This window comes from Harpia harpyja, chromosome 2 (genome assembly GCF_026419915.1).
Source record: "Harpia harpyja isolate bHarHar1 chromosome 2, bHarHar1 primary haplotype, whole genome shotgun sequence".
Lineage (NCBI taxonomy): Eukaryota > Metazoa > Chordata > Aves > Accipitriformes > Accipitridae > Harpia > Harpia harpyja.
Window position 1 is genome coordinate 69,974,774 of NC_068941.1, and position 11,490 is coordinate 69,986,263.

Below are 11,490 nucleotides of genomic sequence, written 5' to 3' on the forward strand. Positions count from 1 at the left end.
CAGAGTATACCACCATTTATCAGAAAATGTTACTACTACCTTGTTCAGTTCTGGAAGCACATGATCTTCTGACATCCTCAACATGGCTGAGGGAAAAAGTATATTCTTACTTCATTAATATTAATAGGCTTTCCTAATATTCTTAATTTTCCATAGCTATATAATAAGACACTGCTGATAAAATAGGAAAGATTAATTTGTCAGAAGCAAGAGAGTCTGGAATGAAGAATTATGAATTGAGACCGAAATTAAGCCTCATTTGCCTCACTAGCTTACAATACAAATCTTGGAGAATTTTCGTCTTTAATCATTTCCAGCTGCATTGTACCCTGTACAAGACTGAGATAAGATTATTATAAAAAGCGTTCACAAGAATTTATTCATGTACATACTAAGAGTAGTAAAATGGATATATATAAAATACATGAATATTGTCATGCCCAGAATAATGTTTTAAGAGAATTGCACAGAAGTAATTTTAAATCAGTGAGGCTTAGATAAACAGTTCTGTTTAGTTTCAACACAAGCAAACACAGTGAACATTTAAATAATGAAAGTTCTAACGCTATGACAGAGAACTCTGATAGTTCTGCTTTCTGCAATTTTTAAAATTAAAATTGCTATATTCCTGCTAGTAAGTGCTAGCAATTTTTAAAATTATTATATTCCTGCTAGTAAGTGATAACACTGCATTTCTGGTGCTTTTACAGTACCTGGTAAGACTGCTTAGTTTTTTGTAAAGTAGTTCTAAAAAGATCAATTAAAAATTATAAACCTATTCATAACCACTTTATAAAAACAACCAGGCTAAAATAGAGCATTCTGCACTTCCTTCCAACATTTTACCTGCAACTACTCAGCTACGATTGGAGGTGACTATTAAGTGCATCCAGACATTCAGAGACTGTTTACATCTGTGCATAACCTTACAGCTAACTAGGTCTGCACAGGAGAAAACAGGAAGTGACACAGTAAAGGAGAGCTAGACTACAAATTTGGTGTAAACTAAATTAAGTCCTTTAATTTCTCCAAGTCAAGACCAGCAAATTGCTCATAAAGCAGACAACAGTTTGGAGTAACATTACAGTGGTATACGCAATACTCACTGAACATACACTAAGTTTAATTGAGAACTATAAAATTTATGACCTATGTGTTTAATATTATAATTATTCTTGCCTCATCAACTGTAACCTTTTAGATGTCCAGAAATTTTCTATGATAGAAATAAATGGATGGTTAAAACTAAGATTGGCTTAATTACTTGCCGACATTTCAATGCTTACAATACAAAACAGATACTGGATGCTTACTATGTCATCAAGCTTACCAACATACAGCCATCGAAAAAATGCTTTGAAGTTTTTCATACTACTGTCGATAACTCTGAGCAAGAAACAAGAAAAGAAATTACCCAATCTAAATGTCACAAGTTGCTCCAGGCTTAAGTCCCATCTTTACAATAGAAAGGCCTGCAAGCACTATCCATTTTTTAAAAAATGACCAATGCAAACTTCCAAGTAAGACTATTCTTGGGCTGTGAGTCTATGAGATGCAGTGAGACAAGATAAAAGCTCACCACCAACAGAGCAGCCTTGCTCTCCCAACCTCCTCTGTTCCCAGCCACATGCTTCCCCTTAGATACAAAACTCAAGAGGCATGTTTTTTAAACTCTCCAGATTTTATACTTACTGAAGCAGCTCATTTGCTTTCAGGATGAAAGAACCAACAGCAGTAATAGCCTCTGCAAAAAGAGCTAACTGTTATTATCAACCTTTCAAAAGTGAAATCAGAGCGGGTAAGTAGCACACACACACTACTGTACCTTCAATTCCGGATGCATCTAATCCCAGAGACTCATATTTTTGTTTCCATAAAGCCATTCCTTTCAATTCACTCAAGTGGTATAACAGTGCCTCAGAGCCACTAGGAAGGCAGAGCAAAGAAGCATAATCTTAGTCACGCTTTGAAAATTCACTGCTTCACTGCATGCTACATTTTTCTCATTTAATATGCAAAGTAGAGAGCTTTATAAGGTGGTCTGGCATGTAAGAGTTAAAGTATCACTTCACAGAAAACCAAATATTGTCCTAATGATTTTAACCACCACACAAAGTTGGTTTAAATATTTTGCATATATCTCATAAACACACCAGGCAGTGATATACAGGTGATGTGTCATGGAGACTGTTCAAAATACTTCAATAGTTCTCCATTACCCAAAAGCAAAATAGTACATTTTGCCATGATCACGGTCTCTGCACCAGCATACCTACATACAAAGACCCACCAATATAGCATACTGTCTTTTAGCAAAGCATATAACATGTCATTTTATCTGTAATTCATTGGACATTCTGTGACTTACCTCTGCAAATGACTTATGACCAACTTTTGTATACTGGAATAGGAAGACTCTATGGATTGACCAAGTTTTTTTAAACCCTGGTAAAAAAGAAATATGAACATATAATAATGTTCTGTTAACTTAACAGAACAGTGATTTAAAGATATTGAAATAGATTATTTTAATATGTTAAAAAATATTAACATACCTTTACTGTCAGTTGGTTCATTAGTAACGCCTGAAGTTCCAGACTGAATGGGGTGGGGGAGAGAACCAAATATGCATTCATTTTGTATTTCCATATCAAATGCAAATGCATACTCAGATAAAACAACAGTAACTACCTTGCTTTGCCCCATAACAACAGCTGCATAAACTCATCCTGAACAGAAGTGGTTGTATTCTTTTCCTGTCAGTCAAAATGATTGAAACAGATTGGTGAAGAGATTAAATCCAGGCTACCAAATAAGCTCGCAAACACTTCAATTAAAGTATATCGGAAAACCTACCCATATCCTTGAATGCTGAGATCAGACTACTGATCATTGGAAATTTTCTAGTATTTTAAGTTATTTTCAATTGTATTACCCAGTAAAAATTCTAAGCAGTTTCCCATCACCAAGAATCTATCTAAAAAAAATAAATAAATTATTTGATTCAATTAACTTCTATCCATGGTCAATGAACACAAAATTTAAGCAAATCCAAGAGCATCTTAACCATGGCTGTTATACATGTTCTGTTGAACTAGGCTGTAAGTGCTGGCGGGCTCTTACTCAACATTTACAGTATTCAGTTTATCACTGACTAAAGTACAAAGAGCACAACCTTAAATAGAAAGCAACTGATCAATAGATGTGCAAGCTGGAAACTATCACTTCTGAATAACTTAGAATAAATAATATAAAGAAGTATCACAATACAATCCTGCTTGATTGTACTCGGGTATCTTCAGCGTCAGAGCACTTGAGACACAATGGCTTCCAGGTTGCCTCTGAACTTAGAGATTGTTATGTGGGGGCATTATGCTTAAACATTAAGATATGCAGCATGTTAACATGAACAACAGAGCTACTGCAAAAAACGTTTTTCCAAAAGAATGGTTAATACTACAGTACCTGTACAAACTTTGTTAGTCTTGAGTCCATCTGCATCAATATTTCTTCCCATGCTTCACACATGCACGTCAATGACAACTTTATATACTATAATACAGATACAGATATTAGTGTTATTCCCTCTTCCCCCCTTCAAAACATGTGCAAAAACTGGATGTTACAATACAAAGGGAAGATATACTGTAGATATTATATAAAATTTATCATCAAATTCCAAGTTAGAGCTCTACTTTTACTTAAAACCAGCTTAAGCTTCCTACCAGAAAACATTTATTTTACTTGCATTAAGAATATCAAAGCCTCTAAGAACTGTGATATTAAAAGGATGCTGTAACACAACTGTACCTGTAACAGAGTTGAAATGTGAGTAAACTTCCGGGCCATTCGAGTTACCTCAGGCAAGTAACTGGATAACAGACTAGTGTCCAGCTATAACAAATGAAACAAGCAACAGTTAACAGATGATTTGTCTTTCAAGAAACTTTAGACTACAGAAATGAAAAGACAGATTGGGAGGACCCATAGAAAAACTGTAATTTCTCATTTCCTTAAAGTTGATTTTAAGAGGGAAATACATTTAATTCAAAGGGGCAATAAATATTTTTAATACATCTATAAAAACTCCTGATAAGGTTCCCCACTTTGGAGTTCTAACAGTAATAGTTTTAAGGATGACTGTTCTGGATAGACTGGATAATCAACAGCATTGCTGCTATGCCTTTGTGTGCAGAATGAAGAAAATCTGAGTAACTGTAACTGCATAAATGAATGTTATATTTAAAGTAATATTTTAAAAGAATGGCTCAGGTCATCATCAGTCTCACCAGTGAAACTGCATGTTAACATGATAAATCCAAAATCTAAATCAGGGTCAATTTCAGAAAAGCTGGAAATACTAGTTTGTGGTTTTTCTGCAAATAATGGGAAAGCAATAAAGCTACCAGGAAGTAATGAAAAAAGCAGTTTTACTTTTTAAGAACATTTTAAAATTACTTTACTTGCCTGAAAATATGTTATCTCTGCTTCGCTGTCTGAAGAGTCTCGTATCTCTGTAATAACCGATAGTGATTTCAAATCACTAGACAAACATAGTCCACGACAAGAACCTGCCACCTGAAGGATTCCAGTTTAAAAATTAATGAAATACTGCATTTCCTCTAAGATGTATTTACTGCTCTAACATATTCACATACAAAGACGACTGCGGTCAGTGACACATAAAAACAAAGTGTAAAACCAAAGAATTTTCAGCTACTGGTCAGGAACAAAAACACTCTTTTTACTGTGGATTAATGCTGAAATTTGTTTCATTTGAAACAAGATGTTAAAACTGCCAGAGTTAGAATGTCTTTCCAACAATATCCACACAACCCAATAGAGAGAAACAACTATTCTTTTCTTTAAAATTCAGCAACCCAGTTTCACTTATGTGTAAACATACATATGTATTTTTTCATTCAATTCAACTATAATTTGGTATATTATGAAGAAAAAAATATGGAAAGGAACGTAACATACCCCAGTTACTGTAGCAATCTTGAACATTCCATAGGCATAAATCTCAATAAATCCTGAACTTCCACCAAGGACAAGAGCATTAAGCCTATAAAAATAGAAGAATGTGTTGATGAGCATACAAATATAATTCTTAAATACCATCCCTTTATGAAACATCCTCTAAAGAATCACTGAACAAAAAGAAACACTGTGCTACTGTCTATGACCCAAGAAATTTAAAAACAAAAAAAAATATTAGCTTGGATTTCATTGATAAGACCTGCCTCTAACATTTACAGAAGGAGTATCAATTACTAAATTAACTGAGAGAATAGGGAATAAATAACACAATTTAGGCACAGAAGTCCTTCTTCACTGACTTTATACCTTCCAGAAGAAAAAAGTAACAGTTTCTAGCAACAGTCCACCTACCAATACAGGCTGCAAAGCTCACAAAGCTACTGTTGTATTCCCAGGACTTTATCCTAACTACATGCAGAGTAAGTTCATTGCAGTCACTCAGTGGCACTCCTCAGCAAAACCTCAAAGGCAATAAACATTTGAAATGGATGCAGCAGCAAAGAACAGTCACAAACAACAACAGCATCAGAAACAGAAACCCAGTTCAAAGAATAGGGTCTGGGACAGACAGGTCTGTGTTTTGCTCACTTATTAAAATCAACTTGCTACAATGACTTGGGAAAATACTTCTCTGTGACCCCTTCCTTTCTGTCTATGTTTAAAACTTTAAACTTTGGACAGGGAGGTTGTCTATTGCTGTCATACACCCATACATCTTCAACTACATATATTTGCTTACATTACAGTGAGCAGTACTGCTCTCCAACATAAAAAATGAGAATGTTTTACATATCCCCTTATTGATAGAAGAAAATTAACTGCAACTTCTGCCTGTTACACCTCTAAATATATGTTAAAGGACAATGTCTCTGTTAAAGCCAAGATGGAACTTAACAAAACAGTATCTGAAAAACTTTTGGTTTGATTAATTGAATAGATGAAAGAGCACAGAATCCAGAAAGCTCCTACACCACAGACAGCTGCAATGTCTCTCTTTCTAGCAAGTCTCTCCTTCTGTAAGAAGAGGTATCAAGTCTTAAAAAGCAATAACTGGTGATAGACAGAGATGTAGATTTTGAAATAAGGAAAGTGATTCTTAGTGGTGAGACTGTAAGGAACAGTGAAAGAAAGCAAATGGAAAAATAAGGCACAGGCATTAAGCGCCCTCCTCAAAAATGCACTACAAGCACTCCACAAAGCCAGTCTCAGTCTGCTAAACTACAGGTCCTCCAGCTGCTGCTCATGTGTTTCCTAGTAAGAGAAGTTTATTTTAAAGTAACCCTAATACAGCTGATTTCAGAGATAATTTTAAGTTTAGCTTTGTCACACTCATGCAAACCCACAGGAATTCCCCGTCTATAACAAGCATTAAAAAATGCCTCCACCCCAAGAAATCTTCTAAGGAAAAGAAGATATGGCACCAACAACAGTTGCTGATAAAGTGCCTTATAATCCCTCTAAATTGAGGAGAAAAGGTGTAAACTGATGGAGATTTTTTTTTTTTTAATATATTCTTTGAACTTTATCTTTGTACATGAAAAAAAAGAGACATTCCATATCCTTTCTCCAGGATCCTTAAAAACAGATTATGGATAACTTAGAAGTAAACCCACTTAGCCATTATTTTATGCTTTAAAAAAAACCAACCAACCAACAAAAAAAGCCCCACAACAACCCACATACAGAATTTACCTTACATCACCCAGAAGCTTCATAATCTCATCTGACTTTTCTTCACTGAAAATACAAAACATATGATTGGGGTTTATGTAGCTCGTCTCAATACCAGAAAACAAAATAAAACAAAAAAATAGAGATATATAAGACAACAATTTCTTACCTGAAAATTTTTGCAGTGGTACTGTAACTAAAAACAAAATAATTATTCTCAATAACAATGAGAAGACATCTAATCCAAAGCATCTGTAGCGCATTAGAGACAAATAACCAAAACAATGACAACAAATGACAAATTGTAGCTTCTCAAGCTGACTAGTATAATGCTTACTTTTTTGGTAGCGCCGGTAATTTAGGCAAAAGGAGATTTGATTCATCCTCAGCATTGTAAAAGGAAGTGAGAACACTGGAAAAGAAGTAAGACTGTCTTTAACACCCAATCTGTAAAAATGTGGGTGGGGGGAAGAGAATTTCTAACTTCAAAGTTACAGCATATACTCAATAGTCAATACATACTAGAGTTACAAATATCAGAGGGTAATCCTTTATAGGGCATTTTACAATTTATCAAATGATCAAATTAATAAAAGAAATCTGAAAATCTTTTTTTATTTCCACTGAAGGAAAATATAAAGTTTGTATCTGCTGGCTCAGTAGCTTGCCACCAAATCCCTCATCATCTGTAATGCAGTTACTAACAGAGGCTTTCTGTTTAAACCCTGTACAACCCTGCAGTACAACCTACCTACACCCCAAAAAGCTTCACTTTAAGGACACGTTACACTGACAGGAAGACTAAAGTGCAATACTTAATACCACACCTTAAAGATGCCAGAAGGATGACGTTCCCCCATAAGGAGATAAGTCTATTCCCATCAGAAGAAGAATGCTAGAGTCATTTAAGATGCAGTTATTTTCTTGCTATTTTAAGACCGTTTTTTTCTGGAGGTGGGGGGAAATCCCAAGTCAGGCTTACACCACCTCCCTTTTTTAAATAAATGTTTTATTTAATTATTGTCTTGCACTGCAATAAGGTGCATATCAGAGGTTTTTGTAAGACCACAGAAACAGGGACCACAATGATATCCTCCAGCTCACAAGTGCTGCTGAGAATTGTATAATGCCACAGAGCTCATGGTCACTAGCGGCAATCTGACTTCCTGAAGCAAGTACACCCACAACCGAATTGCCAGTAGGGTTGGATGTAACACCAAAGGCACATCATGAAAGATGTAAGCATCAAACTAAAGATGTTGAAAACACAAGTGAAGAAAGATTTAAATACAATACTTATTCTGACTAACAAAATAGATGAACATAACAACATTATCATAATTAGCTTAATAAATTAATTGGTAGTGAAGTAAACTGGATCCGAAGACAGGCTGTACAAGCTAACACTAGATTTAGCAGCTCTTAAGAGGTGAGCGCTCAAGATCATGCTGAAATTTTTGTGTATAGTCTAAAGAACCACAAGACTAAGATATCAGCACTGAAAATAAGAGTATGAAAAGTATCTATTCTGACAAAAAGGAAAATTTTAGCCAAGTGGCAAAAAAAAAAGCCACAGCTATGGAATATTATATTATTTTATATGACTGCTTGTAACATACTAAGTATAAATTATTAGTAAGGTGGCACTACATAGCCCGTAATTTACTTCTAGGGTTTTTCGGACTCACCTGCTTTCCTCAGTTACTTCCATCCAATGCATGTATGTAATAGACGAGTCCACAGAGAAGGAGTGCAAGCTTTCAGGTTTTTCTACATCACACAGAATAATCCGCTTGGTATCAGTAAGGCCAAAAGCCAAAACTAGAGAAAGATGAGTAAAATGTATAAATAACCAATGTGCAAAACTTTGTACTTTATATTAAACTAGAAAATAATGTGTCTTCAAAGCCAACTACTGGACAGAATTTTCTATTTAGAGTCCTTCCAAATTCTCATTTGAAATCTACTTATTAGAATGAAAGCTTGAACTCGTATCATATTTTAGGTGATAGATTTAAGTCAAAGGCCTGATCTCACAATTATTTATCTACATATTGAAGTGAATATGCTTCTAATAAAGCAAGAGGCTTCAGTTTTTGCAAATGTGAGGCCAAAATTATATATAAAGACTGTCCACCAGGAATGTTTGGAGTTTATTACAGCAAAATACAATTTAAGACTTCCTGAGCAACTTTTGCATCACCTTCTTAACTTTATTCATCCATAAAAGCATATATTAGGCATAGGTTTCCGTGCTTACTTCCTTGTAATCACAGGCAACCAAGCTTAAAAAGAATTTTCTTAAACTCCTCAGACTCCATCATAAAACAATACAGGTATTTTTACCCACATGTCACGGAAGAAGATTGTTCCCATTCTCCCACTTCTAATGAGTCAAAAAATTAACTGATTTCCAGCCTAGATTTATTAAGATACTAATTTCAACATTTCTGTTGATAAGGAAAAGGCTTTTTTCTTCTTCTCTGGTGTATTATTAGAGCAATTTTAGCCTCTGCTAAATAGGCTAAGCTCTTCAGTCAACCCTGATCAGACAGCCTTTTTCTCTCCCAATAAATTTTGTAGTTCATACAAAAATATTCTGCTTAGTTAGGAGCTTGAAGTTTTGCTATACCTTGAAAAGCAGTATTTTGGACATGAATCCGTCTTGCAAATCTTTCTTGCAATTGCTTTCAACAGTGTAAATCTCTCTATTACTTTGAATAAACCTACATAAAATTAAGCCACCCTTCTCTCCAAACACAATTTACTTGAAAAGTTCCTTCACAGATAAGAGGTATCATCACCACAACTTTCACTGATTTCCAACAGGATTTTTATTGCACCATATCACCTCATATACTTGACATTACTTTTGCCATCTGGTCTCCAAGCAAGAGCAGTCACTTCTTTTCCTGTATTTTCATTTGGAGGCAAGCTCCACACTCGTTGGAAGTTTGCAAGCCGATGAAGTAAAACCTTCAAAGCAAACACATTGAAGACAAAAACAAACCACATTCTCCCACTAATACCAGTTTGTAAATCAGTTCAAGATGCACATTTTTAACCGTTTTTTAATAACTCCTGTGTCTTAAATATCACGTGCTCCCCCAACTTATTTTAAAGGGCAGTATACTATTAACTATACAGCAATTCAGAGAAATAAGCTGTGCCTTGTATAAACCCAGAAGCCTCTAACCAACAGGGGTTACCCACGCCTCTCCAGCACAGACAGCCTGAAAGCACAGCAGTCTGTCTTCATGCGTGATCACATACGGCAGTTCCAGGAAAAAAATATCTGAAAATAGATGTAATTTAAACACCAAATACCATGCACTTTAAAATCCCACAGACGCAGGCAATGAGAGTATCATCAGCGAATTTGTCTGGATATTAGAAAGTAAAAAAGGAAGGACGGCAAGAAGCTCTATAAAAAATTTGCTATTCCTAAACGCACGGCTAAGCTCACAAGAATTTCACCACAGACAACAGCAAAGGCATCTCGGCGACCGCAGAGAAAAGGCAGCGCTTTCCTGCGAGCAGCGGCCGCTCTTCCCTCCTCAGCGCCCCTCCTGTCAGCCCACAGAAGCGGCCTCCAGCGCGGCCGCGGGCTCCCGCCGCCGGGCCCGCCGGCTCGGCCGCCCCCCGCACTCACCTCCCCCGCTCTGTTGGCCAGGGCGATGAGGTCCCTTTTGGGGGACCAGGCCATGAAGACGACCTCCTGGGGCAGCTGCTTCTCCCCCACCTGCCGGAAGGCGGGCATGGCGGCGGCGCTCCCGCCGGCCGCCCCCCCGACCGCACAACGCCGCCGCCCTGCCGCCCTCCCGCCCTCCGCTCCCGGCTTCCGGAGGCGGCGCTTGGCGCCGCGGCGCGGCGCGGATTGGGCCGCGAGGGGAGCGGGGCCGCCGCGGCTGCCCGCGCCTCAGCGCCGAGCCCGGGGAGCGGCGGGCGCTGGCCGCGGGCAGCGCGGGGCGGCGGGCCAGGCTCTGCCCGCAGGGACAAGGCCCCCGCCTGCCGCGTGTCCGCCGGCGGGGGGCAAGGGCTCTCCCCCGGCGGGGGACCCGGGCTGCCTCCCCTCACTCCCCCGCGGGGCTGAGGGAAGTGCCGGCGGCCGTGAGGGCCTGGCGGCAGGGCCCGGCCCCGGCGGGGGGCGGCTGCCTTTGACAGCTAGTGGCGGGGGAAAGGCCAGCCTCGCCTCCCTGCAGCGCGAAGCGATGCCGCTTTCACTTCGGGGGAACAACGCGGAAGGCTCGTCCCCTCCTGCCGCAATACAAACCTTCGTTCTTCTTAAGCTTACACCCAAGAACAGGCCGCACCGACACTCCGTTCAATCATTTTTACAACATAACCCACCCGTCAGCAGTGCCAATCCAAAATACTAAAACTAATGTGGTTTTTTTTTTTCATTTAACGCGTGGAAGTACTTTAAATTTAAACATACTTACAAAGTCACTTTTTTCCACTTACTAAGCTTCTGAAATACCTTTTATTTTTTTGCTCTTAGGCTTTTTTCCATTTGGAGAGAATATTCAAAAAAACCCCAAAGCCATTCTGTGAGAGGACTGGAACTAACAGAGAGTGGATTCCTAAGAACTTGTGCCTTCCCGTCACCCAACCTCACTTCCTCCTTTGCCCCAAGTCCCCCGATACCTACCGCAAAACCACAGTATCCACCAACACCTCACCTCTCAGCAGTACTCCTCCCTTAACTTCAGACTCCCACTAAATCAGACAAATAGCTAATCCTAAACACACAAAACTGTTAATTATACAAATACG

General features: G+C 38.2%; 1 protein-coding gene across 5 annotated transcripts in view; it reads right to left on the reverse strand.

The window, feature by feature from the left end:
- ANAPC4 (anaphase promoting complex subunit 4) overlaps positions 1 to 10,493 on the reverse strand; it is a 30,603-nt gene extending 20,110 nt beyond the window's left edge. For 3 of the 5 annotated variants that reach the window (XM_052780320.1, XM_052780319.1, XM_052780317.1), the window contains exons 1-17: positions 10,367 to 10,493; positions 9,585 to 9,690; positions 8,403 to 8,535; positions 7,052 to 7,126; positions 6,884 to 6,910; positions 6,736 to 6,780; positions 4,984 to 5,068; positions 4,468 to 4,578; positions 3,811 to 3,894; positions 3,466 to 3,552; positions 2,692 to 2,756; positions 2,556 to 2,598; positions 2,369 to 2,445; positions 1,826 to 1,926; positions 1,693 to 1,744; positions 1,331 to 1,386; positions 37 to 86 (exon numbers count right to left, since the gene is read on the reverse strand). In XM_052780320.1, the coding sequence (XP_052636280.1) occupies positions 37 to 86; positions 1,331 to 1,386; positions 1,693 to 1,744; positions 1,826 to 1,926; positions 2,369 to 2,445; positions 2,556 to 2,598; positions 2,692 to 2,756; positions 3,466 to 3,552; positions 3,811 to 3,894; positions 4,468 to 4,578; positions 4,984 to 5,068; positions 6,736 to 6,780; positions 6,884 to 6,910; positions 7,052 to 7,126; positions 8,403 to 8,535; positions 9,585 to 9,690; positions 10,367 to 10,474 (1,305 nt within the window). In that variant the 5' untranslated portion in view covers positions 10,475 to 10,493. Of the gene's footprint in view, positions 1 to 36; positions 87 to 1,330; positions 1,387 to 1,692; positions 1,745 to 1,825; positions 1,927 to 2,368; positions 2,446 to 2,555; positions 2,599 to 2,691; positions 2,757 to 3,465; positions 3,553 to 3,810; positions 3,895 to 4,467; positions 4,579 to 4,983; positions 5,069 to 6,735; positions 6,781 to 6,883; positions 6,911 to 7,051; positions 7,127 to 8,402; positions 8,536 to 9,584; positions 9,691 to 9,927; positions 10,098 to 10,366 lie in introns of all 5 variants that reach the window. The other 2 variants (XM_052780322.1, XM_052780321.1) reach the window with 2 other exon arrangements.
- Positions 10,494 to 11,490: the final 997 nt, after the last annotated feature.